The sequence below is a fragment of the Bubalus kerabau genome, chromosome 17 (assembly GCF_029407905.1).
Source record: "Bubalus kerabau isolate K-KA32 ecotype Philippines breed swamp buffalo chromosome 17, PCC_UOA_SB_1v2, whole genome shotgun sequence".
NCBI classification, from domain to species: Eukaryota; Metazoa; Chordata; class Mammalia; order Artiodactyla; family Bovidae; genus Bubalus; species Bubalus kerabau.
The window spans coordinates 60,048,161-60,075,723 of NC_073640.1; the positions used below are offsets into that span (position 1 = coordinate 60,048,161).

The window sequence follows — 27,563 nt, forward strand, 5'->3', positions numbered from 1 at the left end:
AATTACAGAGCAGGTAGTCGTTGACGCAAACCTCCCTTCAGTATCAAAAGAGTCTGTGGGGCAGGAGAGGGTTGGGGATAACGGTGGGGGGCGGGCTGACGCCGCCCCATCCCCGGCCCACTGGGGCCAGGGGCCGGGAGTGGACTCCCCCGGAGCAGGGCCAGGGTGTCCGGAGGCTCTGACCGCGTGGCTGTCTCTTCAGTTTCCAGGGGGTTAGGGGTAGGATAGGGCAGGGGTGGGGGTGGGGGACAGGCGTCAAACTGCAAAAAATGAACCGTAAAAGGAGGGCTGTTGGGGGTAAGGGGAGAGAACGCCCTTCAAAAAAGCTCCTCTCTCCCCTGGAAGGCGGAGGGCCGGGAGCAGTTGGTCGGGAGAAAGAGGAGGAAAGGCGGAGGCTTCCGGCCACACCCTTCCTGCGTCCCCTCCCATCGCCAGGGAGTGGGGCGAGGCTCGGAACCGCTGGGGGGCTCCATGCTCGGGGCCCCACCGTCCTCGCTTGGAGAGCCGCCCTGGGGTCCGGACGCGGGTGGGGGCCTTGAGCTGCCTGCCCCAACCTCCCCTGTGCGGGGCTGGGGCTGTGGGGAGGGTCCCGATCCGGCCCCAGCCCCTCCCCCCAGGAGGGGCCAACCCCCGCAACCCCCCCAAACCCCCAACCCCGGCTTCAGATCTGCGTCTCTTGCACGTTCTCCTTGGAGCCACTCTTGAAGAGCAGAGGTTCGTGGATGGAGTTGAGGCCGGGCGGGCCCTTGCCCCCGCAACCCCCGCCGCTGGGGTTGCTGCTGTAGTGCGCCTTAAAGGCGGCCGCCACGTAGTGGTGGTGGTTGAGGTGGTCGCGCTCCAGCGCGGGCAGGGCCAGGTGGCTGTCCCCGCCCACGCCGCCCCCGCCCGCCACGGCGGCGGCGGCGGCCACGGACACGGCGGAGGCGGCGGGCAGCTCGTCCTCAACGTTGATGATCTCCACCGTGCGCGTGGGCCCGTGGTGCTTGTGCAGCTGGTGCTGCCTGCGCAGCTTGTAGAAGGCCACGAGCATCACGGCGGCCATGAACGTGATGGCCACGAAGCAGCCGATGATGATCTTGGTGGTCTTCATGACGTCATCCAGGTCCTTGAGGGCGTTCTCCGTCACGTCCGTGATGGGCACGGTGAACGCCTTCTCCGTGGGCCTCGAGGAGCGCGGGGCGGGCGCCGTGGTGGACGAGGAGGCCTGGCCTGCCCCCTCCCCGGGCCGGCCCCCGCCCCAGACGCCGTCTGTCGTGGGCCCCGGCGGCTCCTTCTCGGTCCCGCGCGGCTGCAGAGCCTCCTCTCCGGGCTGCGTTTCCAGGGTCTCCACCGTCACAGTGGTGAAGTAGGTGTAGCCGCCGCCCCCGCCTCCAGGGCCGCCCCCGGGGCCGCCCCCACCGCCGCCGCCCGCGCTGCCGGCACTTCCAGCCGCCACGGGGTCCACGGCCGAGACGTTGAGTGTGGCCGAGGCCGTGGTGTTGCCGGCCGAGTTCGTCACCATGCAGGTGTACTGGCCCGTGTCCTGCACAGTGACGTTGGTGAAGTTGAGCGTGCCGTCGTGGAGAACGGAGATGCGCACGCGGTACGAGCCGTGGGTCATGAGGGTGCCGTTGGGCGTCAGCCAGTTGACGGAGGTCATGGACGTGCCCGTGCGGCACTTGAGCTCGGCGGCCATGCCCTCGGTGACGTTGAGGTCCGTGGGCGGCTCCACGATGACTGGCGCGTAGCAGGTGAAGTGCGACTGGTCCAGCTCGCCGATGTAGCGCCCTTTGAGGCCGGCGGGTGCGTGGCAGCGCGCGCAGCACGTCGTGTTGCTGGGCACCGTCTCCTTGAGCCACCAGCTGAGCCACAGCACGTCGCAGTTGCAGTGCCAGGGGTTGTGGTTGAGGTGGACGCGCTCCAGGCGGTGCAGGGGCGTGAAGAGGTCGTGGGGCAGCGACATCAGGTTGTTGTGAGACAGGTTGAGCTCCTCCAGCGACTTGAGGTCGTCGAAGGCGTTGCGCTCGATAGTGGCCACCTGGGCGTGCATCAGCCACAGCTTGCGCAGGCTGGTCAGGCCCTGGAAGGAGCCCGGGCGGATAAGGTCCAGCCGGTTGCCAGACAGCTCCAGCTCCTCCAGGCGCACCAGGGCCGTCAGGTTGGGGATGTCCTTGAGGTTGCACATGCCCAGGTTGAGGTAGCGCAGGTTCACCAGGCCCTCGAAGGCCGCCTCCGAGATGTACTCCAGCCGCTTGAGCTCGCCCAGGTCGAGGCGGCGGAGCGAGGGCACGCGGTTGAAGGCGTATGATGGGATGCTCTCGATGGGGTTGTTCCGCAGCCAGAGCTCACGCAGCTTGGACAGGTACTCGAAGGCCTGCGTGGGCACCGTCGTCAGCCGGTTGTCGAACAGTTCCAGGGTGTTGAGGCTGGGCAGCCCGTTGAAGGCGCCCACCTCGATCTTGCGAACCAGGTTCTTGCTCAGCTGTAGGATCTCCAGGTGCCGAAGGTGCTTGAACGTGTCCGTCCGGATCACCTGAGGTGGGGGAGGGGAAACACCATCGGTGATACTGACACTAACCGGGTGGACCACAGAGGATTTTTTTTTAAATTATTTTATTGAAGTATGGTTGGTTTGGCCTTCCTTGGTGGCTCAGACAGTAAAGAATCTGCCTGTAATGCTGGAGACCTGGGTTGGATCCCGGGGTTGGGAAGATCCCCTGGAGAAGGGCATGGCAACCCAGTCCAGTATTCTTGCCTGGAGAAGCCCATGGGCAGAGGAGCCTGGTGGGCTACATAGTCCAGGGGGTTGCTGAGAGTCAAACACCCTGAATGACTAACACTTTTCATGGTTGGTTTATTTCTGTTGTAAACCAAAGTGACTCCGTTATATATACATGAAAAATACATGTATATATTCATATATATGGAAATATATATACATATATATACAACACACATTCTTTTTCTATTCTTTTACTGTGATGGTTTATCACAGGATATTGAATATAGTTCCCTGTGCTATACAGTAAAACATTGTTTATCCATTCTATATATAATCGTTTGCATCTTCTAATCCCAAACTCCCAATGCATCACCTCCCCCTTGGCAACCAGGAGCCTGTTCTCTATGTCTGGATCAAAGAGCTCTGAGTGCTGGCGCGGGCGACGACTCCCCACGTCTCCATCTTTGCTGTAAGACCATGAGGTCACTGGGGAAAGTAGTTTGAGGCTTTCTTCTTATAAAGTGAAACAGAGAGTTAGTTACCTGGGACCCGGCCCTCCAGTTCCCAAGTATTTCCCCATGAGAAAGGACAGCAGATATCCATCCAAAAGCCTGTGATGGGTGCTCACAGCATCTGTGTTCATTACAGCCCAAGCTGGAAATGAACCAGGGCCCATCACCTGGTGATGGAGCCACGCTCTGTGTCTGCAGGATGGGACATGATGGCTCAGCAAGGAAAAAGAACAAACTTTGGACACAACTTGGATGGATCTCATGGGCATCAGGTTGGGTGAAAGCAGCCAGACGCAAAGGAGCATGTGCCATAGAACCCTGTTCATTCCACGTGTGTGTGTAAGTTCCCAGGCAGGCCGAGGACAGTCTGCCAAGGGCCACGAGGGAACAGAGTTCCTGGGCTGATAGAAATGTCCCTAGTTGGGGTGGGGGCTACAAAGGTGAATCCAACTGGCAAAAGTTCCCAAACTGTACCCATAACATAGTGAAGTCGTTCAGTCGTGTCCGACTCTTTGTGACCCCATGGACTGTAGCCTACCAGGCTCCTCTGTCCATGGAATTTTCCAGGCAAGAGTACTGAAGTGGGTTGCCATTTCCTTCTCCAGGGGATCTTCCCTACCCAGGGATAGAACCCAGGTCCCCAGCATTGCAGGCGGATTCTTTACCAGCTTAGCCACCAGGGAAGCCCACCTGTAACATGGGAGGCATTTTATCCCATATAAAGTATTTAATCAAAAAGATTAAATATAGGAAATCCCCTGGTGGTCCAGTGATTAGAACTCCAAGCTCTCACTGCCAAGGGCTCCAGTTTGGTCCCTGGTCAAGGAACTAAAATTTCACAAGCTTTGTGGCATGGCCTAAAAAATAAAGATTAAAAGAAGTTAGGGACTTCCCTAGTGGTCCTGTTGTTGACTCTGTGCTGCCAACGCAGGGGGCATGGGTTCAGTCTCTGGTTGGGGGACTAAGATTCCACATGATGCATGGCATGGCCAAAAGATTTAAAAAAAAAAGTTATGCCAGCAGCTAACATGCATCAGATACTTCTTGGGTGCCAGAAGCTATTCTAAATGCTTTACAGCCGACAACTCAGTTAATCCAACAAATCGCCCTGAAATCCATAGAACAACTATGAAATCCATAGAGCTCCAAAAGCCAGGTTTCTCAATAACTTTGGCACCAAACCCCATTTGGTGGCAAAACCTGATCAGAACTCATGTGAAGCTGTTTAAAGCTTTTATTGATCCCCTTCTTGTGACTAGTCAAACATTCCACTCTAGAAACATTCCAGATTTAAGAAGTATGAGATCGTTGGGGGTGCTGTAAACCTATATGCTGTATATGAATACCTTTCTAATATCAGATGGCCAAACACATTCAGCCTCAAGGGTGTCAAAGGAGGGGTTATGAATTATCTCCATCTAAGTGGGAAGATGAGGGTGAAAAAGGAGAGTGGGAAAGCTGGCTTAAAACCTAACATGTAAAAAACTAAGGTCATGGCATCCAGTCCCATCACTTCATGGCAAATTGATGGGGAAAAAGTGGTAACAGTGACAAATTTTCTTTTCTTGGGCTCCAAAATCACTGTGGACAGTGACTGGCAGCCATAAAATTAAAGGATGCTTGTTCCTTGGAAGAAAGCTATGACTAACCTAGACAGCGTATTCAAAAGCAGAGACATCACTTTGCCCACAAAGGTTCATGTAGTCAAAGCTATGGATTTTTTCCAGTAGTCATGTACAGATGTGAGAGTTGGACCCTAAAGAAGGCTGAGCACTGAAGAACTGATGCTTTCGAACTGTGGTGCTGGAGAAGACTCTTGAGAGTCCTTTGGACTGCAAGGAGATCAAACCAGTCAATCCTAAAGGAAATCAATCCTGAATATTCATTGGAAGGATTGATGCTGAAGCTAAAGCTCCAGTACTTTGGCTATCTGACTCATTGGAAAAGACCCCAATGCTGACAAAGATTGAAGGCAGGAGAAGAAGGGGACGACAGAGGATGAGATGGTTGGGTGGCATCACCGACTCGATGGATGTGAGTTTGAGCAGGCTCCAGGAGTTGGTGATGCACAGGGAGGCCTGGTGTGCCGCAGTGGGGTAGCAGAGTGTGGGAACGACTGAGCAACAAAACAAGGGCAAAGCGGGAGGAAGTGGAAGCACAGAGAGACGCAGCGACTGGCCCAGGGATGCACAGGAGGGGCTGGCAGATCTGGGATCTGACTGAGGTTGTCTGGCTCCAGAGTCCCAGCTCTTCACCCCTGCACTCGGCTGCCACCTGTTAGGGTGGAGGTTGATGGACCACAGAAGGGGCAGTGCTGGGCTGGGCTTGGGGTGCAGAATCTAATCTTACCAGATTCTCCTCATCAATCACTGTGCTGGTTACACCAAGGCACGGAGACCGCGCAGCCATCAGACAGCTTTTCTGCAGCCTAGTTTTGCCATGGAGATGCTTGCATTTGAATATTAAGGGGACAATGGAGAACCCTAAATAGCAGACAGTGTGCTTATGACTTCATAGAACTTATAAAAAAGCAGCCAAGGAACCGGGTGTGTGCATATACACAGCAGGAAAAGGCTGCAAAGGACATGCCCTAGCCACTTCTTGGTGGTGAACTCCAGCAGCTGGGGATTATGGGCTTAAGTTATTTTTCTTAAGTTATGCTTTCTCTTTAATGAAGAAAAATTATTTTTAAGTAGAAAAACACTTTAAAAACTTAAAAAAAGAGACTCTAACCTGGGAGGCACCGCAGTATAAGGAACAATGTCATTCCTGGTGCAGTCATCATCATAAAACAAGAGCCACCATTCCTGCTGGCATGACCCAACAGAAACATGATGCCTGCTACATGTTTAATTGTCAGTTTCCTAGAGGCCACATTAAAAAAACCCCCCACAAACCCAAGACAGATGAAATCAATTTTAATGATTGATTAGCTTGATAGTTCCAAGATAGAAGGGGACAATGGAGGATGAGATGGTTGGATGGCATCACTGACTCAATGGACATGAGTTTGAGCAAGCTCCTGGAGATGGTGAAGGACAAGGAAGCTTGGCGTGCTGCAGTCCATGGGGTCGCAAAGAGTTGGACACGACTTAGCAACTGAAGTGGATTCCCTGGTAGCTCAGCTGGTAAGGAATCTGCTTGCAATGTGGGAGATCTGGGTTCAATCCCTGGGTTGGGAAGATCCCCTGGAGAAGGGAACGGCCACCCACTCCAGTATTGTGGCCTGGAGAATTCCATGGACTGTATAGTCCACAGGGTCTCAAAGAATTGGACACGGCTGAGCAACATTCGTACACTCACTGGTGACTGAACAGCAACATTATGATTTCAACATGTAATCCAGGGGAGAACTTACACATGAGATATTTTACAACCTTTTTTTAAAATTTATTTTTACTGAGCTGGGTCTTCATTGCTGCACGGGCTTTTTCTCTAGTTGCAGAAAGTGGGGGCTACTCTCTAGTTGCGATGCTCCAGCTTCTCATTGTGGTAGCGTCTCTTGGTGTTGAGCACAGGCTCTAGGTCATGGGCTCAATGGTTGTGGCCCATGGGATTAGCTGTCCCGCCACATGTGGGATCTTCCGGGACCAGGGATCGAACTTGTGTCTCCGGCATTGGCAGGTGGGGTCTTTTACCACTGACCCACCAGGGAAGCCCCTATTTTACACTCTTTCCACACTAAGTCTTTGAGGTCTGATTTGTGTTTGACAGGCCACGCCCTTAGCAGCCGGCTCCTGCCTTTCCCCTCAATAATAGGATATTGTGAGCCTTCCCCACATCATGAATATGCTTCTAAAACCTGACTTCCGTGCCCACCTAGAATCTCTTCCTGGAGCTACACCTGCTTTCGGAGATGGAATTGACAAGGTCAGTTTTTTCTTTTCCTGCCTCGTCTGCTCCTGCCTCGTCTCATTTCCTGCAGTGAACAGGCTCACCTTTAGACCTGGACTCAGCTAGAGAGGGCTGGCCTGGGGACCCTGCAGCCCGCCAGGTCTGTGCCTGCGGTCGGGGCTGAGAAGAAGGGGGGCCCGAAAGCCTTGGCCTGGCAGCTCTCGGGGGCCCTGGAGCCCCAGCCCTGCTACGTGGGCCGCGGGAGCCTGGGTTTCCTTCCCTAAGTGATCCCAGAAAGAGCCCAGTGTGTTCTCTCGCCCGCCCATCCTGCGAGCTTCCAAACAGCAGCATGACAAAAAGCTTTCCCGATCAAACTGGCTGGCCCTTTGCTTTGCTCAACGACTCTGAGTTTCCCAAATATAAAAGCCACAGAACCCTTCTCACAGGCTGCCTTTCCTCATCACCCTGGGAAACGCTGGCAAAGCCCCAAGCAGGCCTTTTAGTCACTGTTTCTATTAATAGCAACAATAATAATAACAGTAATATGCAGTCATTACTAATCACTAGGCAGAGAATGAGGTGGACTCGTCAAAGGTCAGACTTGAGGGCTTAGACTGAGAAACTGAGAACACGGGTTGCTGGCCCAGGTGCCGGCAAGATCCCCTTGGAGGCCTTCCCTGGTGGTCCAGGGGCTAAGACTCCATGCTCCCAGTGCAGGGGGCCGGGTTCCACCCCTGCTCAGGGAACTAGATCCCTCACGCCGTAACTAAGAGTTCGCGTGTGGAAGCTAAGACCAGGTGCAGCCAACCAAACCAACCAATAAATAAATGAAAAGAATTTCTGGGAGCTGCCCCATCGCCCCCTCACCCTGTCTGAGTCACACAACGCCCTGTGGTCCTCCCTAGTTCCCAGCAAATCTGTCCACATGCCCCACCCTGCCCCCACTCCTTCCGGGGTCCCCGTTCTCAGCAGGGCCCCTCCAGCCCGCCTTCCCAGTCAAAAGCAGGAATGTAGCTTTGCACCCTGCATTGTCCACAGCCTCCCATGTTAGGGCTGGTCGACCAGCAAGCCAGCCAGTTCTGTCCCTTTTGAATGTCTCATGCCTCCTCTGTTCCCATGGCCCAGCTTATGTCTCAACCTTACCAGCCTCCAATCTCTTCCCCTTGAGTCTATCTGCAGGGCCTTGCCACACCTGGACCTGACCCAGCCTCTGCCTTCCTCTAGAGCTCTCCATGGCTCCCCAGTGCCCTCCGGGAGATTCAGCCTGCCTTGGAAGCCTGGTTTGGCCCCCTCACCTGCAGCCATCACTCCAGCTGCATTTCAGCCAGTATCAACTTCTAGAACTATCTCACAGGCACTCCACCTTTGCATACACTCTTACCCTGCTCAGAATGCCCTTCCCTTTTCATCCACCTAGAAAACTCCTGCCCACCCTCTTGTGCTACAGTCCATGGGGTCACAAAGAATCATACATGACTGAGCGACTGAACTGAACTGACCCTCTTGTTCTTCTTGTTCAGTCACTCAGTCGTGTCTGACTCTTTGCGACTCCATGGACTGCAGCACGCCAGGCCTCCCTGTTCCTCACCATCTCCCGGAGTTCACCCAAGTTCATGTCCATTGAATTGGTGATGCCATCCAACCATCTCATCCTCTGTCGTCCCCTTCTCCAATTGCCCTCAATCTTTCCCAGCATCAGGGTCTTTTCCAATGAGTTGACTCTTCCCATCAGGTAGCCAAAGGATTGGAGCTTCAGTTTCAGCATCAGTCCTTCCAATGAGTATTCAGGATTGGTTTCCTTTAGGATGGACTGGTTTGATCTCCTTGCAGTCCAAGGGACTCTCCAATGTCTTCTCCAGCACCACAGTTCAAAAGCATCAGTTCTTCCACATTCATCAGCCCTCTTTCTGGTCCACCCTCTTGAACCCAGCCCAAATGTCTCTCATTCATTCATCCATCCTTTGCCTATTTATTGAGCCAGGATAGGGCAATTCTGAAGGAGCAAATGGAGGAGGACCATTCTTCCATGGAAGGGCACCTTCAACACCAGGCCTGCAGAGCTGGCTGGAGGACACGAGGTGCTCGGTGAGATTCGCTCAGCACAAGGCTTGGCACGCACAGGCAGCATCTGAGCTGCAGCGATGAGTGCCAGGCTCTGGGCTGGGCACCCCCAACCACCAGCCCGGCTTGTCCTGCCCAGCCCGGTGGGGCCGGTGCTGTTAGCGCAGCAAGGTCGAGTGACTCAGCAGGGCTGCTCACCAGGCCTGGGGGAAGCCCACAGCTGGTAGGTGTGCCCAGGTTTCCCTGGTTCTCTGCACAAAGCAACTGAAACCACATCATGTCCAAAAGGTGCGTCCGGCTCCGCCCAGGGCTGCGGCTGCTCCTGGTCCACGTGCTTTGTCCCCTTCATGCTGGGAAGGGGGTGTGTGACGGGAGCTGCAGGGGCACTCCCCAAGCAGGGCTGGGGGGGGGTCTCCCCGCCAGTCCCTTTAATGATGCACTCAAGGGCAACCCACTCCAGTACTCTTGCCTGGAATATCCCATGGACGGAGGGGTCTGGTGGGCTGCAGTCCATGGAGTCGCTAAGAGTTGGGCACGACTGAGCGACTTCACTTTCACTTTTTGCTTTCATGCACTGGAGAAGGAAATGGCAACCCACTCCAGTGTTCTTGCCTGGAAAATCCCATGGATGGAGGAGCCTGGCTGGTAGGCTGCAGTCCATGGGGTCACTAAGAGTCGGGCATGACTGAGCAACTTCACTTTCACTTTTCACTTTCATGCATTGGAGAAGGAAATGGCAACCCACTCCAGTGTTCTTGCCTGGAGAATCCCAGGGACAGAGGAGCCTAGTGGGCTGCCATCTATGGGGTCGCACAGAGTCGGACACGACTGAAGCGACTCAGCAGCAGCCTCGGGAATAAGCAGGCTGCAGGCTGGGGGTGTGGCGGAGAAGGGAAGCCCGGGTTTACTGAGGAGGCACTGTAGGCTTGCTTTAAATAGTGAGTCCCTTTATTTGTAAAGGGATTCCAGTCTTTTCTCCCTCCTCCTCTCTGCAGGGTGACTGGGGGCTGTGGGTGGGAGTCAGCGCTGGCTGGGTTCGAAACTTGGCTTTGCTGCTGACCAGCGGTGCGTGCTATTGGAGAAGGAAATGGCAACCCACTCCAGTGTTCTTGGCTGGAGAATCCCAGGGACAGAGGAGCCTGTTGGGCTGCCGTTTATGGGGTCGCACAGAGTTGGACACGACTGACGAGACTTAGCAGCAGCAGCAGCAGCGGTGTGCGCTTGGCCAGGTGTCCTAACATCTCTGAAACCATTTTCCTTGCAGGTCCTGCAGCGTTGTGAGGCTCGGACAAGATAGGGAGTGCCTGGGACACGGCAAGCAGGCAGTAATACATATTTTTAAATTGTTGATGGGCTGATGATGACCGTTAACAACTGTCATACCTCCGGGCTTCTGGCTTCTTCCCCGTCTGTTTTCTCTACATCTGCTGCCAGAACTGTCTAAAGTGCAGTTCACATCCTGCCACATCCCTGTTCACAGCCCTGCCACGGCTCCCTGTGACCCTCAGCCTGGTATTAGAGGCTCTGGACCTGCCCCACTGGCCTCCCCCCTGCTCTGGCCACAGGGAGACATATGGGGTTCTATATGCTCACCATGCTTTGCCCGGCCTCTTTGCCTTCACACAGGCTGTGCCCTCCACCTGGTATGCCTGCCACCGCTGCTCAGTCGCTTCAGTCATGTTCAACTCTTGGCAACCCCAAGGACTGCAGCCCCCCAGGCTCCTTTGTCCGTGGGATTCTCCAGGCAAGAATACTGCAGTGGGTTGCCATGCCCTCTTCCAGGGCATCTTCCTGACCCAGGGATCGAACCTATCTATGTCTCTTATGTCTCCTGCACTGGCAGGCAGGTTCTTTACCATTAACACCACCTGGGCTTCTAGTTCCCTGGGACATTCCAATCGCCTTCTGCCAGGAGTCTCTTTTTGGCTTGTGCTCACTGACTTGTCACAGGCATTCTCTTAGCAGACCCTTATCATGCTGGTTCAGTGCATATGTCTCCTTGTCTGGGCTGTGAGTCTTCATGAGTAGACTCCATCTGAATCATTTCTGCCTTCTCTGCACCCAGTTCAAGCCTTAGTCAAGGCTTAGAATGGACAAGGCTCATTTGGAGAGCATCCATGGCGTGAGTCAAAGCTATGGTTTTTCCAGTAGTCATGAATGGATGTGGGAGTTGGACCATAAAGAAGGCTGAGCATCGAAGAATTGATGCCTTCAAATTGTGGTGCTGGAGAAAGACTCTTGAGAGTCCCTTGGACAGCAAGGATAGCAAACCAGTCAATCCTAAAGGAAATCAACCCTGAATATTCATTGGAAGGACTGAAGCTAAAGCTGAAGCTGCAATACTCTGGCCACCTGATGGGAACAGCCAACTCATTGGAAAAGACCCTGATGCTGGGAAAGATTGAGGGCAGGAGAAGGGGACAACAGAGGATGAGATGGTTGGATGGCATCACCAATTCAATGGATCTGAGTTTGATCAAACTCCCAGAGACAGTGAAAGACAGGGAAGCCTGGCGTGCTGCAGTCCATGGGGCGCAAAGAGTCAGACACAGCTGAGCAACTGAACAACGAAAACAACCTAAAGATCAAAGCCAGTCAACTCCTCTCCTTTTCTTCCAGAGCATACAAGGCTGATCCCATCTCTGACTCTAACAAAGGACCATCCAAAGCAGTTTCCTAACAAGTCAAACGGAGAAACTAGTATTTGTTGAGTGGCTCAGAGGTAAAGCGTCTCCTGGAATGCGGGAGACCCAGGTTCGATCCCTGGGTCAGGAAGATCCCCTGGAGAAGGAAAATGGCAACCTACTCCAGTACTTTTGCCTGGAGAATCCCATGGAGGGAGGAGCCTGGTGGGATACAGTCCATGGGGTCGAAAAGAGTGGGACACAACTGAGCGACTTCACTTTCACTTTCGCACTTAGCAGACCCTGTGCTAAGCACTCTGAGGTTGTGATCTGTTTTGATCCTTGTGGAAATCTTGTCACATGAAGATGACCAACCACATGCCCTTGCCTTCTCTCTGCATATCTGGCAGTTTACAGCTAAGGACATGGAGGTTCATCGAGTCATTTGCCTTCGGTCTCACAGCTCCAGAGTAGCAGAACAAGGACTCGGTGTCTGCTTCTCCTGAATCGCAACACTGGGTCTCCACCACGCCCACACCTAAACCGAGAGGGCTGGGCTTCTGTGGGTTCCAACGCACTTCTCTGAGCTGCAGAGCCCATCCGTTGTTCACGTTGCCCACCTGCTGACTTGCTCATTTGGAAGATACTCTTTGAGAGCCTGCTATGTGTCAAGCACCGTGCAGGGCTCTGGGAATCCAGCAGGGAGAAGATACAGCCAGAGCCCGACCTTGAGAGGGGACCTGAGACACCCAACATACTAATTATGCAAATGATCATTTAAGTGGTGATGATGTAAACAGATCTTTGGAGGTGCCCTGGCTGCAGGGGAGAGGCAGGCCTGCGGCCCCTTCATCCAGCACCCTCTGAAACCCCTCCCCAAACCTTCTCTGATGCTAAGGGCCGGCTCACCCTTGTGTCCACTGACACACAGTGGGATGAACAAGGTGGGGACTGGCTTCTCGGAGCAGGCAAATCCCCCTGCTCTCCAAGCCTGATGTCTCTGGCTCGAGGGAACACTGACATCCTGCCAAGCCCTCCTGCCCCCCGCCCCCCACCCCACAACCCGTGAGCCTGGCTCTGTGCTAACTGTCGCGGATGCAAACAGCAGTCAGGCCAGCCTGGGAACATGGTCTCATCCCTGACCACCTCCCTCCCCGTCGGGGACTTTTCCCCTGGCTCCTTCCATCCTGTAACCTCGCCTATAAATTACGGGACTTTCCACTTCAGTAGTGGTAGATAAATGCTATTAACGTTGGGGGAAAAAAAAAACAAACCACCATATTCTGTTGGGATTTTTAAGAAAATAAACTGTCAAGAAATCCCTTATTAAAAATTTAACTGTGGTTGGAGAATCATGAGACGAATTGTTCATCTGAACACCATGAAGATAAATCGCTTTTATAGGTTTTGAACGTAATGAACCGCAAACAAAAATTTAGTAAGCTTCCCAGTTTTTTTTTCTCGTTAATTATTTTAGGTTCACTTTTTTTTTTCCCCCTTGGGCTGCGCTGGGTCTTAGTTGAGGCCCTCGGGCTCAGTAGCTGGGGCACTTGAGCTTAGCTGCCCCACGGCATGGGGGATCTTAGTTTCCCAACCAGGGATCGAACTCGCACCCCTCTGTGTCGGAAGCGCAGAGTCTTAACCACTGGACTGCCAGGGAAGTCCACATTCACAGGTTTTTTTTTTTTCCAATTGTTTCTTTTTTCCTGTATCCACTGCTTTTATGACGACTTCTCTGAGGTCAGGGACTCATGCTTTCCATTTTCAGTGGGGATTTGTCTGACTGCGAGGATGTGGCCAGAGCTGGGCAAGCGTGTGGGCCACTGAGGGCTCTCATCTTGCTCACTGAGCGCCCCCAGGCCTAAGACTCGGCCTCCTGGGGCCCGAGACCCCTCTGGAACATGGGAACATGGGCCCTGAGGACCGAGAACAGACACATATCACAACAACACGGCCCAGCCCAGGGGCCACCCAGAACGCAGCATCCTCTCCATCACCGCTCCCTCACTGCCAACGACAAATCCAACCAATGTGTCCCTGCTAGGAGGTTCCAGGCCGTACCAGACACTGCTCTAACGGGAGGTCCGAGAGGCTCCAGGGGGGCAGGGGCAGCTTTCCCCTGCCGTTCCCCAGGAACCATCATGGGAGAGGGCGGCTGAAACCAACCTCTCAACATGCTCCCTGGGCTGGCCCTCCACGGCTACATGGGGCGGCAGGGGGTGCTTAGGCCAGGGCGGGAGAGGAGACCGCCTGACGTCCACGTGTCAGCTCCCTGGACAGCCACTGTGTTCAAACAGACCCTGCCCAGCCATCTTACAGGCCGACCCTGCAGCCTGGTGGGTAAAGCTCTGGGGTCGATCAGGGACCTCCTGTAGAACACAGGGAACCAAGCCTGGAGGGGAGGCGGGGGGCTTGGGGGAGAATGGACACGTGTATGTATGGCTGAGCCCCTTCGCTGTTCACCTCTGACTACCACAACACCGTTCATCGGCTGTGTGCGTGCGTGCTAAGGCGCCAGGTGCTCTTCCCTCATCAGACCTGCTGAGGCGCTGAGTCCAGGGCCCCCAAGACCGCATGGCACACAGAGGCGCTCAGTACGTGCTGGTCCAAAGGTTAGAGACATGGAAATTCTGGGCAGCTGTAAGATGGACCATTATCCCCATTTTGCTGATGACAAAACTGAGGCTCCAGTGGGTTCCACAATGTGTCAGAGGACTCGTGAGTAAAATCTCAACAGTCCCCCACCATCCTAAGTGAGTGGCAGAGTGGAACAGTATTCCAGAAAAAGGGAACAGTGCGCGTGAAGGTGCTGAGCTAGGAGGGAGCAGGAAGGGCCAGAGTCCTGCCCAGGAGGCAGGAGGCTGGAGAGGGGAGAGATGGGTGGGGGCCGAGTCCTGAAGGATTCTGCCTCCATCAGGGTGGGTACCAGAGGGAACACCGGGGCGTCCGATGTTCAAAGAAGCGGACCAGCTCGCTGGCACAGGACTTGCCCCGTGAGGCCCGAGGTGTGTGGCATCATTTCCTGGGCCCGCTCACCTACACACACCTGAGTCTGAGGCAGCCTTGCCGCCCCTCCCACCCCAGCCCGAGGCAGGCAGCCCACTCTCATGGGATAAATGGGGCAGGGGCTCCACCCACATCTCCTCCCACTCGGAAAAACTAAATTTAAAAGCAGGCAGAGTTCTCACTCTGCATGTGCGCTCAGTGGCTTCAGCTGTGTCCGACTCTGTGCGACCCCATGGACCCCACCAGGCTCCCCCGTCCATGGGATTCTCCAGGCAAGAAAACAGGAGTGGGTTGCTATGCCCTCCTCCAAGGGATCTTCTTGACCCAGGGAGTGAACCCATACCCCGCGTCACTCCTGCACTGGCAGGCTGATTCTTTACCTGCTGAGCCAGCAGGGAAGCCTGTGAGAGCCTTAACCTGGAGACAATCCAGATGCCCATTAACAGGACTTCCCTGGTGGTCCAGTGGTTAAGAGTCTGCACTGCTAATGCAGGGGGTGTGGGTTCGATCCCTGGTCTGGGAACTAAGATCCCACATGCTGCTTGGCGTGGCCAAATGCCCATCAACAGAAATGCAAAGCGGAACTGAGGTATCTGCAATGGATAGAACGTGACCCAACAATACAGAAGGGAAAGGGGAGCAGCCATGCCCACAGGAAACCCCGGGGGATGCATCTCAGCGGGTGGGCGGAGCAGAAGCAGCCAGATGTGCAAGAGGGTAGCTGCCCGGAGTGAGGACTCTGGGGGAGGGTTCAGAGGTTTTTTATGTTCCGTTTCTTGTCCTGGTGGCATTGATGTGGCCCTTCTCTCTCTTTTTTAAAATGTTCACTTTTTGGCTGTGCCACACAGCGTGTGGGATCTTCATTCCTCGACCAGGGATCAAACCCTCACTCCATGCAGTGGAAGCAAGGAGCCTTTTCTTTTTTCCACTTATCTATTTATTTCTGGCTGCACTGGGTCTTCATTACTACATGCAGGCTCTCTCTAGCTGCAGAGAGTGGTGGTTACTCTCCAATGCAGGTACTCGGGCTTCTCTTTTTGGGACCACGGGCTCTAGGGCACTCAGGCCTCGGTAGTTGTGGCTCCCGGGCTCCAGAGCTCAGGCCCAGTAGTTGGGGCACACAGGCTTAGTTGTCTGGAGGCACGTGGGATCTTCCCAGACCAGGGATCTAACCCGTGTCCCCTGCATTGGCAGGCAGATTCTTAGCTACTGGACCACCAGGGAAGTCCCAGCCCTTCCCTTTCTGATGATCGTTTTGAGCTGGACATTCACGTCCATTTTCTTCTTGTGTGGGTGTTACACGTCAAAATGAAAATAAGTCAGGAAGAGTCTTCCTGACTTCCAGGGCTTCCAGAGTCCTGTCTTGACAGATGCAGAAACTAAGTGTCAGAGAGGGCGACAGGAAGACCCAGGGTGCTGGGGGGTGACAGGGTGACCCAGGTTCGGGCGGTGATCCAGAGTTCTGGAGGGCAACGGGAAGACCCAGGGTTCTGGGAGGCGACGGGAAGACCCAGGGTTCTGGGGGGCGACGGGAAGACCCAGGGTTCTGGGGGGCGACGGGATGACCCAGGGTTCTGGGGGGCGATGGGATGACCCAGGGTTCTGGGGGGTGCTTCCAAGGGAAGGAAGGAGGAAACGAGAGTCAGGATGGAAGCTGGGGAGGTTGAGTTAGGCATGCAGTCCTGGGAGCCTGGGCATGGCCCCTGAGGCTGGCTGTCCCTTCCTGCCTCGGTGACCCAGGTTGGGGAGTCCCACCAGCCTGCCCTTGCTGACCTCCAGAGAGGGTCCTTCTGCACCCACTCTGCTCACCATTCCCTTCCTTCAAGAGCTGTGGCTGGGAAAAGTCCATCCAGTCAAAAACTCCCTGTGTTTCCTGATGCTGGTAAGGACTTGACTGCCCAGAAAATTGCAAACTGGTGCGTAACTGCAAAGCCATTTCTGGTGCTCGCCTCAGTCATGCACCACAGTGGGTTCTTCTCTGCAACAGACTGACTTTCTTGAAGCCGAAGCCTGGCTGGCAGGGCCTCACTTTTCCGGGCTGACTCCTGGGACCTGGGGCAAGCTGTCAGGGTCACCACAATTTGGCTGACCTTGGACGAGCAGGGGCACAAGCTGCCCGCGCCCCTGCTCCCGCACCCATCAGATGGGCGCAATCCCGCTGTTACAGGAACAAACGAGTCGGGGCAAATATTCCACAAACTCTAGCTCTTTCTCCCTTCGCCAGGGAAAGGTGAGAAAATCCCAGTGTAGACTTTCTCCTTCGGCTCGTGTAACGTTTTGTACTTATTTTTGTTTTTAATAGCTGTATTTATTTTGGGCTCGCTGGGTCTTGGTTGCTGCGTGGATTCTTCTCTAGTTGCTGGGAGCAGGGGCTACTTTCTGGGTGTGGTGCTTGGGCTTCTCCTTGCAGTGACTTCTCTTGTTGCGGAGCACGGGCTCTAGGCAGGAGGGCTCAGTAGTTGCAGCTCCCGGGCTCTAGAGCACAGGCTCAGTACTTGTGGCGCATGGGCTTAGTTGCTCCAAGGCGTGTGGGATCTTCCCGGACCGGGGATCGAACCCGAGTCTCCTGCATGAGCAGACGGATTCTTAACCACTGAGCCACCAGGAAAGCCCTGTACTTGTTATTTTTTAAGTTCATTTTTTTCCCGGATACAAAAAGTATTAAATGCCCCCACTGTATAAAATTTAGAGAATGAAGAAGACATCAAGAAGAAATTAAAGGGATTCCCTGGCGATCCAGTGGTTAAGACTCATTTATAGTTGTGAGCCCAGGGCTGCTCCCTGTTTGGGGAGCTGAGATCTCACAAGCTGCAGCATGGCCAAAAAATAAAAAAAACAGGCACTGTTAATACATCTGAGTGGTCCCTGGATTTTGTTTTAATTTTAAATTAAATTTTAAAGACACATTGGACATACTACTTGCATCCTTTGAAAAGTTCAATATGATCTTCTGAGCATTTCCTGGTGTCCTTCAATAGTCTTTGAAACTCCATTTTAAACTTTTATTAATTTATGTGGCTGTGTTGGGTCTTCAGTTCAGTCGCTTGGTTGTGTCCGACTCTTTGCAACCCCATGGATCGCAGCACGCCGGGCCTCCCTGTTCATCACCAGCTCCCGGAGCTCACTGTTGGGTCTTAGTTGCGCATGAAGGATCTTCTGATACGGCACATGGACTACGCAGTTGTGTGCTGGCTCTGGAGTGTGCAGGCTTTAGTAGTGGCAATGCTTGCGTTTAGTTGCTCTACTGCATATGCGATCTTAGTTCCCCGAACAGGGATCGAACCCACGTCCTCTGCCTTGCAAGGCGGATTCTTTACTGCTGGGCCACCAGGGAAGCCCCTGAAACTCCATTTTAAATCGGTGCGTGGATGTTCCGTCGTTAGGATGCTCAGTGATTCACTGAACTGATGTCTGATCACCGGGAGCCCAGGCTGCTTCTGTGTTTTGGCTGTTGGGCCACCCAGCCTTCAGCACAACTCTGAGTGTCTCCTTAGGATGGAAGCGTATTTCCCAGGCAAGTGACTCCAAACACGTTGCCCAGAGGACCTCATGGTGGGCCCCCAGAGGGACCAGGGCAGCCCCCAGAAGCCTGGGCGGGTCAGCGTACTTTGTGAGGTCAAGTGCATCATGTCCTCTGAATTCCCCTGGCATGCATTCCAAAGACATGATCCCGCCACAGCCCCCAAGAGGCTCCTGAGGGAGGGCTTGTGGTGGGGGCAGCTTGAAGCTTCCTGGGGGCTGGGGGGAATGGTTGGGGGGGGGGCCATCAAGGGAATTCTGCAGCAGTTAGAGCAACCGAATATACACACAGACACACAGACACACACACACACACACACACACAGAGCGACGTGGAAGGCTCTTAACCACCCAGGCCTGGTGAAAACAGTGAGACAAAGGAAGCTGTCTATAACGCAGCTTCATTTACATAAATTAACAACGCATGCACACAAAACAACAATAAACATTTTGCAAGAACACACACAAGCATAAAGATCCAGAGTAAACACACGCGGATGGTCGGCTCTGGTGGGGGTGGGGAGGGGAGCAGAGAGGGGATGAGGAGAGGAGGTTGAGGCTGTGACTGAGGGAGAGGTCCCAGGGAGGACCCCCCCCCACCCTCCGGCTGGGGCTGGGAAGGGGTGAGCTGGCTGAGCTCCACTCAGAGGCACGGCTTCTACCTGAAAGAGGATCCGGGGGAGCAGAGGTATCCCTGAGTCGGCCATGGTGGGCATGTGCCCGGCCTGAGTGGCATCGGGGCTGAGGGAAGGTGAGTCCCTAGGGCTTTGCCTAGAAAGCATCTCCGAGGGCCTGGCTACATGGGCACTGCGCTCCCGGTGTGGTTCGTGCTCTCGCTGGGCTGCAGGCTGGGGCAAGTGGGAACAGGTAACTGGACCTGAGGGCTGCGCCCAGTTCTCAGGGCAGGGGGCTGCAGGACTGCTTGCCACAGCTCACGGAGGGTCCCCTGGGGCTGGCCTTCTATCCTCAGACAAACACCTGCTGAGCACCTAGTGTGTGCCAGGCTCTGATCTGGGTGCTGGGCAAGCAGAAGGGAGCTGGGGAAGTCCCTGCCCTCAGGGAGGTGAGCATCTGGCTGGGAGCCCAGATGACAAGCAGGTGACCACGGACAAGGCGGGGGGTGGCTCTTGAATCTCCCAACCCTGGCCACCTCTATGGGGCCAGGCCTCAGGTGTGTGCATGCGTGTTTGGGGAGGTCACAGCCTCCGACCTGACCATCCCACTTCTAGGGATTTATCCCCAAGGCAGAATCCAGAATGGTACAAAGAGCAAGCACTGAGGATGTTCACTGCAGTATTGCTTACATCAGTTAAAACATTGGAAATAAGAAGGGATGAGTTAATCAACCCGACGCCCACATACAGGAATCCAATGTGGTGGTTAAAATACAAGTAATAGACAGAGGAGCCAGGAGGGCTACAGTCCACGGGGTCGCAGAATCGGACGTGACACAAACGTACAATAGACAAGTATCAGAATCAGGGAGAAAGATGTTCATGGTTAAACTCCTAGGTGCCCAAAGTCAGTTGCAAACCAGTATGAAATGGGGTGATTCCATTTTTCCTTTTAAAAAATAAGAGCAAAATCTCTCTTTAGAGACCTGAACCTGTCCTACGCACGGAGGGGCACGTGCTGAGCCTCTGAATGAAAAGACACCACGTGTTAATGGCAGTTACCTGTGGTTGTCGGATGACACTTGACTTTTGTCCCTGTGTTCTTAGATATCTTTCCTAGTTTACCTAAATTAATTTGTGTTTCTTCTAGAATAAATAATTTAAAACCACATTTACATAGGCACAGAAAAGACCCAGGAAGGCTTTAAAACAAAATGTAAACAGTAGTTATTTATATCTAGGTGGTGGGACTAAGGGTGAGTTATTTCAGTTTTTAAAATCTGAATAATTAAAAAGTTATTTGGTAATTAAGGTGATCTCACTTCTCCTGCTATCTGCCTGTGTCCACCGAGGGTGTACAATTCCACCAAATGTTTCAAATCGTCTGCTTTTGTGGACTGGACATTCCCTGACCTCAGGGAACATGCAGTTTGGGGTCAGGGGTTAGTGCTCTTCAGAGCAGGGGGTGCAAGAACCTCCAGGGGCGAGACACGAAAGTGTTAGGATTTCAACACATGCCTGCCATTCTTGGGGACTTCCCTAGTGGTCCAGTGGTTAAGACTCCAAGCTTCCACTGCAGGGGGTGTGGGTTCAATCCCTGGTCAGGGAACTAAGATCCCACATGACACATGGCTCAGCCAAAAAAAAAAAAAAAAAAAAAACAGATATGCCTGCCATCCTTTAATGGGCTTCTCAGGTGGCTCTGTGGTAAAGAATCCGCCTGCCAATGCAGGAGGTGAGGGTTCAAGCCCTGGGTCGGGAAGATCCCCCTGGAGAAGGAAATGGCAACCCACTCCAGTATTCTTGCGTGGAGAATCCCATGCACAGAGGAGCCTGGAGGGCTACAGTCCATGCTAGGGTCACAAAAGAGTTGGATGTGACTGAGCACACATGCACACCATCCTTTAACGGTAGCCATTTTTGTGTAAGCTTTATAATATATGTGATCAATGGATGCTACAGACCTTTGCATGACTTTTGTAATAAATTCATATATGTATAATCTGACAGGGGTGTGAGTTACATGGTTTGGTGGCCAGTGGCCTGGGAGAGGGGGTGACAGACACGTGAGCAGGCAAGTCCAACCAAGGGATCCACTCAGACCTACAGAGTCATCCTCTCCCCCTCTTTTCCCGGATCCACTTGGCTGAAAAAACAGACCCAGCATCTGTCCGCTTCTCTCTACCACCACCACAACCAGTCCGGGAGTATGCCGGGCCACCAACCTGTCTCTCTTGAGCTCTGCGCCAGCCTCCGAACAGGCCTGCCTGCCGTCACTCTTGCCTCTGGGGTCCCCACACCTTGGCCAGAGAGAAACCCAAGTCAGGGCCCATACGTCCTCTGCTCAGAGCCTCCCCTGGCTCCTGTCTCCGGCAGAGAAGAGCCAAGCGCGCACCATAACCACGTGACCCCTTTGTCCGCTCTCTGTCCTCACCCCTCGCCCTCTCCTTGTGGCTCACTCCACTCTGGCCACGCCAGTCTCCTGGCTGTTCTTCCTACACACCAGGCAGGCTCCACCCCAGGGCCTTTGCACCTGCTGCTCCCTGCCCAGAACGCCCCCACAAGGCTCCCACCATCACCTCCAAACATGTGCTCAAGTAATTCCCTGCCGGTTCAGCAGTTAAGACACCACGCTTCCACTGGAGGGGGCTCAGGTTCCATCCCTGGTCAGAAAACTAAGATCCCACAAGCCCTACAGCTCAGCCAAACAAAACAACTGAAAACAAACATTTGCTCAAATGTCACCTTCTCCATGAGGCCGCCCTGACCCCTGTGCCTATAAAGCTGCAGCCACCACCCCCTCACCTCCATCCAGCCTCCTTCCCCACAGCCCTTAACATCTTTAACACAAAGCACATTTCCTCCTGGGCTTCCCAGGTGGTGCTAGTGGTAAAGAACCGCCTGCCAATGCAGGAGATGTAAGAGATGTGGGTTTGATTCCTGGGTTGAGAAGATCCCCTGGAGGAGGGCTTGGCAACCCACTCCAGTATTTGTGCCTGGAGAACCCCATGGACAGAGGAGCCTGGCAGGCTGCAGTCCATGGCGTCGCAAAGAATTGGACATACCCGAAGCGACTTCGCACGCACACACATTTCCTTTTAGACAGAGGCCTGGAATGCGGGCGCTAGGAGGGCGCATCTGGCTGTCGGTTTTGCTCACTGATGTGTCCCAAGTACCTACACTACAGCCTCTCTCGTGGAAGACGACCAGGTGATAGTCAATGATGGAAGCGTTAAGGGGGAAGGCCAGGGATGTTGAGGGGCTGTGGATCCAGAGGGAAGGCTCGCCTGGGGGACCTCAGGGCCCAAAGAGAGACATGTTCAGGCGAGGGGATGGTCTGAGCAGCCTCTCAGGGCTGGGAGAGTGACCGGTTGTTGCAGAAGAGCCTGGACTCTTTCCAGAGACCAGGGGGTTTTGGAGCGTTTTAGGCAGAGGGCTCCAAGACTGTGGCCACCTGATGCGGAGAGCCGACTCACTAGAAAAGACCCTGATGCTGGGAAAGACTGAAGGCGGGAGGAGAAGGGGATGACAGAAGATGAGATGGTTGGATGGCATCACTGCCTCCATGGACATTGAGTTTGAGCATGCTCCGGGAGCTGGTGATGGCCAGGGAGGCCTGGCGTGCTGCAGTACACAGGATTGCAGAGAGTCAGATACGACTCAGCGACTGAAGAGCAACCAGGCAGAGGGCACTGCCAGGCCTGCGTGGAGGCTGCTGGGAGGATGGGCTGGGTGTGCGGAGTTAGCAGCTGGCAGGGCTGGGGCATGGTGCTGCTCGGTGGCTGTCCTAGGTCAGTGCCCTGTGCAGGGTGGGGGTGGGGGCACCTGGGTGGGGACACGCCCTCAGCAGCTGCTGGAGGGGTGGAATTTTTCATCGAGCTCCCCACAGCGATCTGCTCCCACCACGGGGAGGCTGCTGTGGCGTGTACTCCGTGGCTCCATCACAGACAGGATCCCTGACGTGCTCACCTCCCCACTTCAGGCTCCCAGTTCCCAGCTCCCCCAGCCTGCCATCAGTCGACTGTGCCTTCGTTCCCTCCTGGAGTGGAAGCCGCCTAGGGAGAGGGAAGGGCCTGGCAGCATCCGTGCGCCATCGCAGGGGTGCCGGAGGACAGGGCGAGGGGCAGGGGGAACAAGGGCGAGAATGGAGGACCCACTTAAGGGAGAGCCGGACAGAGCAGTGAGACTGAAGCTGGACTCCAAGATCAGGAGCAGGAAAGGGAGCCTCTTGGGGGAGGCGGCCTGGAGCCTGGGGGACACAAGTCCTGCAGGAGCGGGGCTGGGCGACGGCGGGGGGCACAGTCTTGTGGGAGCGGGGCTGGGCGACGGGGGTGGGGTGGGGCGGGGACACAGTCCTGCAGGAGTAGGGCTGGGAGACGGGGGTGGGGGGGGGTGGGACACATTCCTGCGGGAGCAGGGCTGGGTGATGGCGGACTCTGGCTTCGGGGTTTCTATCCCCACAGCCACCCAGGAAGCGACAGCCTGGCCTTTGGCATTTCTCTTGACACTGACCACCCCGCCGCCGCACCAAGAGTTCCGCTCTCTGGCCCCACTCATGGGGCCCCAGTCCTCACATGGTCAGATGGGGGGTCCCTGACCCCCTCCCCTTCCTGGGGTCAGGCCAGGAGGTGCAGTGGGGAGCAGATGTTTAGCTCAGACCCCTCTTCTCTTGTGGCTCTACAAGCTGGGATAGAAGAGGCCTGCATGGGGACAGAGGATTGACCAAAGGCCTTTGAAAGAGAGGGTCTCCGACTTCCCGGGTGGTCCAGGAGTTAAGACTCCGTACTCCCAACACAGGGGGCGTGGGTTTGATCCCTGGTTGGGGAAAGTCCTGCCTGCCCTGCCTCAGGGCAAAGCCAAAAACAAACCAACCAACCCCAGTGGTTCTCAGGGCTTCCCTGGTGGTCCAGGGGTTAAGACTTTGCCTTCCAACACAGGAGGTACAGTTTGTTCCATGGGTGAGGAGATCCCACATGCCTCATGGCCAAAAAAAAAAACAAAAACACCCACACAATCCCTCCCCCGCCGTGGTTCTCAACCAAAGGGGATTCCCTCCGTCCCCCAGGGATGTCTGACATCTGGAGACATGGTTGGGACGGGGCGGGTGGCGGGCGGGGGGGTGGGACGGGTGGGATGCTACTGGCTTCTGGTGTTCAGGGACGCCACTCCACATTCTATAGCCCACAGGATGCCCCGCTCCAAGCAACGATGACTCCCCCAACCAAGGATGATCCCCCACAACCAAGGATGACTCCCCCAACCAAGGATGACTCCCCAACCAAGGATGACTTCCCCCAACCAAGAATGACTTCCCCCAACCAAGAATGACTTCCCCCAACCAAGGATGACTCCCCTAACCAAGGATGAACCCCCAACCAAGAATGATCCAGCCCAAGTCAACAGAGCAGAGAAGGAGATACCCTGCTTCAAAACAGCGCAGCTCTGCCCCCAAAGCGTCCTGGGTGGCCCGTCTTAACCACAATAATAATCAGATGGCACCTGCCCCATTCCAGCACGAGCCAGCACCTGGGAACGCTTGGCTCTCGTAAAGACTCCGTGGGGCCGGGAGCCCCGAACCATAAGCGAATGAGCGCTACCTGTGCCAGAGCAAGTCTACACCCTTGACAAGTATGAAGTCCAGCAGCCCTCGCACCTGCCCTGCGGGCAGAGCTCTTATCATCCCCATTTCCCAGATGGAAAAACTGAGGCCCAGCGTCATGTGCCCAGTGCCCCAGGTGGCGGGCGCAGCAGTGCAGATGGCATGGGGGGCCTCAGTGAAGGGTCACCCCCAGCACGACCTGTGGCTCCTGTGCTATGGGAGGCAGGCAGGCGGTCCTGCCGCAGCCCAGACACATGGAGGAGCCTCATGCTGAGAAAACCTAAGACACAGCCTCGGCTCAAGGGACGAGGATGCACACGGCATCCGAGAAGTGCCCAGGGGACGGAAGGATGGGCTCGAAGAGCTGGTGGCTCAGGGAGGAGGGACCGGCCGCCCGGCCACCACACACGCCCCTGCCCCAGGGCCCCCACGATGGCAGCAGCCTGGCTCACCTGGATGCCGTTCTCCTGCAGGTTCAGGTACCGCGTGTTGACAGGGATGCTGGCCGGGACTTCGGCCAGCTCTCTCCTGGTGCAGATCACCCGACTGGCCTGGTTGCTGCAGGAGCAGGCCGCGGGGCAGGAGGTGGCCGGCGGGGCGCCCCCTCCGGCAGCGGATGTCACGGCCATGCCGCCCCCGCCAGCCCCCAGGGGCGGGGAGAAGAGCCAGAGGAACAGCAGGGCCCCATGGGGCCAGGACATCCTACCGGGCGGCAGTGGGGGGCACAGGGAGCCGCGGGCGCGCGCCATCCTCAATGTTCATGCTCCGCCTGGGCGCCGGGGGGCTGTGGTGTGGGGGAAGAAAAGAAGAGGCTCAGTGAGAGAAGGGACCGCCCCCTCCAGAAGCCCAGCTCCTCCCCTGAGTCCAGACAGCTTTCTGCTGCCACTGCCACCCAAGGCTCAGGACCCAAGGGGGCGAGGCCACCCCAGGTCCCAGGTGATGAGGGCCCAACAGGCCGAGGGAGGCAGACAGCAGGGGCTGACCCTCAGCTCACCATCTCCGTGCTGGGAAGACTTTATGCCCATTTCCCAGAACAGAAAACTGAGTCTAGGGGGAGAGGATGTGTTGACAGGTGGAGACAGCAGCCCAGGTTAAAAACTTGGCTTCTTGTGTGATTTCACAAAGGGATATCAATAGGTGGAGATAGAGTGAGAGACAGATGAGACACAAGTGACAGGCAAAAGGTGATGAGCCAAGCTGAGAAAGTCAGAGCTGGGATCTGGCGCCCGACTCGGCAACCACCAGAGTCCCCTCGCCACCTGCACACACCTCTGGATGCCCCCTCACCCCACTTCTCCTTCCAGGGAGTGCTTGCAGAGGACAGGTTTCCCAGGGACCCAGACACCCCACCCACCATCACACATGGGGCTCCTGTCTCCCTTGCCCCTCCTGGCAGCAGCGGGAAATATTGAAGTTAGACTCAAAGGGGGACCTTGAAGGAGAAGGTGAGGTGCCAGACAAGGCAAGTGGAGAAGTGCCGGGTGTGGGCAGGTGAGGCTGGGAGGAAGCCCGCGGGGAGGCAGGGGACTGGTGGCGATGACAGGGGAGGAGGTGGCCCAGGGTGGCAGGCGCTGGAGGCCACGATGGCGGCTGGTGGGTCTGTGCCAGTGGCTGCCGCAGGATGAGGCTGAGCCGCTGCTGGGGTAGGGGCTGGGTGACTGGGGACTCCCACCCGGAGCTCTGGGAGAGGAGGGGGCGGCGTGGGGTCAGGTCCTCTCACCCCCATCTCCATAGGAGGAGAGACGGGCTAGAGGGAGATGGGCTAATCATGACGGTCGCAGTGAAAACGACAATAACTTGGGAATTGTGAGTCAGCCCCTTCTTGCGCCAGACTGCACACGCTTGTTTAAGCTACCCGGGAGCCTCGGGAGGAAGCTGTGAGGATACCCAGTTGACGGATGAGGCCACTGAGGAGCCTGGGGCTGGCTGGGTAGCGGCAGAAGGGGACTGTGGTCTAGGGTTTATCCCTGGGGCGCCCGGCCCTCCCTTCCAAGCAGCATCTCCATCCCAAGCGCGCACACACACACACACACACGCGCCCACGCCCGCGAGCTCTGCTTCAACACGGCTGACCCGAGAGTTTCCCACGCTGGGGAGTCCAGGGGGACCGGGGATGGGGGGCGGGTGCGGTCTGCACAAACGCGCGCACCCTCAGCGGTGACGGGGCGCGCCCTCGCGCTCCCAGACCCGCGGACCAGGGGCGGCTCGCCCCCGCACTCCGTGAGCACGCACGCGCACACGCTCCAGCCCGCGGTTTCCAACATCATTGTAACTCGGATTAAAAAAAAAAAAAATGCATGTGCGTGTGTCCGTGTGCCTGCGCGCGTGTGTGAGGGGAAGAGCAACAGCTAGACAAGAGAGACAGAGCGGAGAGACAGACACAGACACATAGAGATGGGGTGGGGTGGAGTGGGGTGGGGGGAGGGCTGGTCCTGGGTCTACACCCCAGACTCATCTTTCTGCCCGGAGGGCTAGGGGGCTGCGAGCGCCTCTCTCTGTGCGCGCTGCAAGGGCGGTGGGGTCCTCGCGTCCCTACTGCTCGGTCCTCGTCCTGCGCCCACCATGCCCGTCCCCACCTCACGAGACTGGTGAGAAGCCAGCCCCCCCGCCCTTCCCTCTCCGCCGCCCCCCGCCCCCCAACCGAGCCTAGAGGCCGCGCAGCCCGAGGGGGCCAGGATTCAAGGCCGGGGAACCCCCAGATCGCGATGCCCCTCGGGCGGTGGGAGCCCAATAGCGCCCACCCCAGGTCCAGACAGCCGCTGCGTCTCTCTCCCCGCCGCCTCGATGCCCATCTCGCCCGCTGCCAGCCCGCAGCCACCCCCACCCGCTTCTGCGGCGCCTGGGCCTCCCTCCCCTCCTTCATCGCCCTCTGCCATCTCTCCATGCTTGTCTCCCCCCGCCCCCCCGGCCCCCCGACACACACCGCGAGGGACACTCACCCCAGTGGCTCGGCTTCCGCTGGGCCTCTCCCTGCGCCCCAGGCCCCCCCTCCGCATACCTCCAGCCGCCGGGGGCTCTGCCTCCCCAGTCCTCCAGGGTTTCCCGTCGAGGTTGTGGGGGGGGGCGCAGGGGCTTCTTGGGTCTCCCCGCGCC

The 27,563-nt window shown here is 56.0% G+C and overlaps 1 protein-coding gene across 1 annotated transcript; it reads right to left on the bottom strand.

Moving 5' to 3' along the window:
• Positions 1-661: 661 nt before the first annotated feature.
• LRRC4B (leucine rich repeat containing 4B) lies at positions 662-27,563 on the bottom strand. The gene is made up of 3 exons (XM_055552940.1): positions 27,410-27,563; positions 24,923-25,254; positions 662-2,512 (listed from the first exon to the last, which is right to left on the bottom strand). Exons 2-3 carry the CDS (start codon positions 25,217-25,219, stop codon positions 662-664), a joined length of 2,148 nt encoding a protein of 715 aa, XP_055408915.1. The 5' UTR covers positions 25,220-25,254; positions 27,410-27,563.

Bases quoted from the DNA above. Each gene is read 5' to 3' on its own strand.
- LRRC4B (XM_055552940.1), bottom strand. From the start codon at position 25,219: ATGGCGCGCGCCCGCGGCTCCCTGTGCCCCCCACTGCCGCCCGGTAGG. The intron at 2,513-24,922 runs GTGAGCCAGGCT...CCCCCACCTCAG, and splicing joins TGCAGGAGAACGGCATCCAG to GTGATCCGGACGGACACGTT.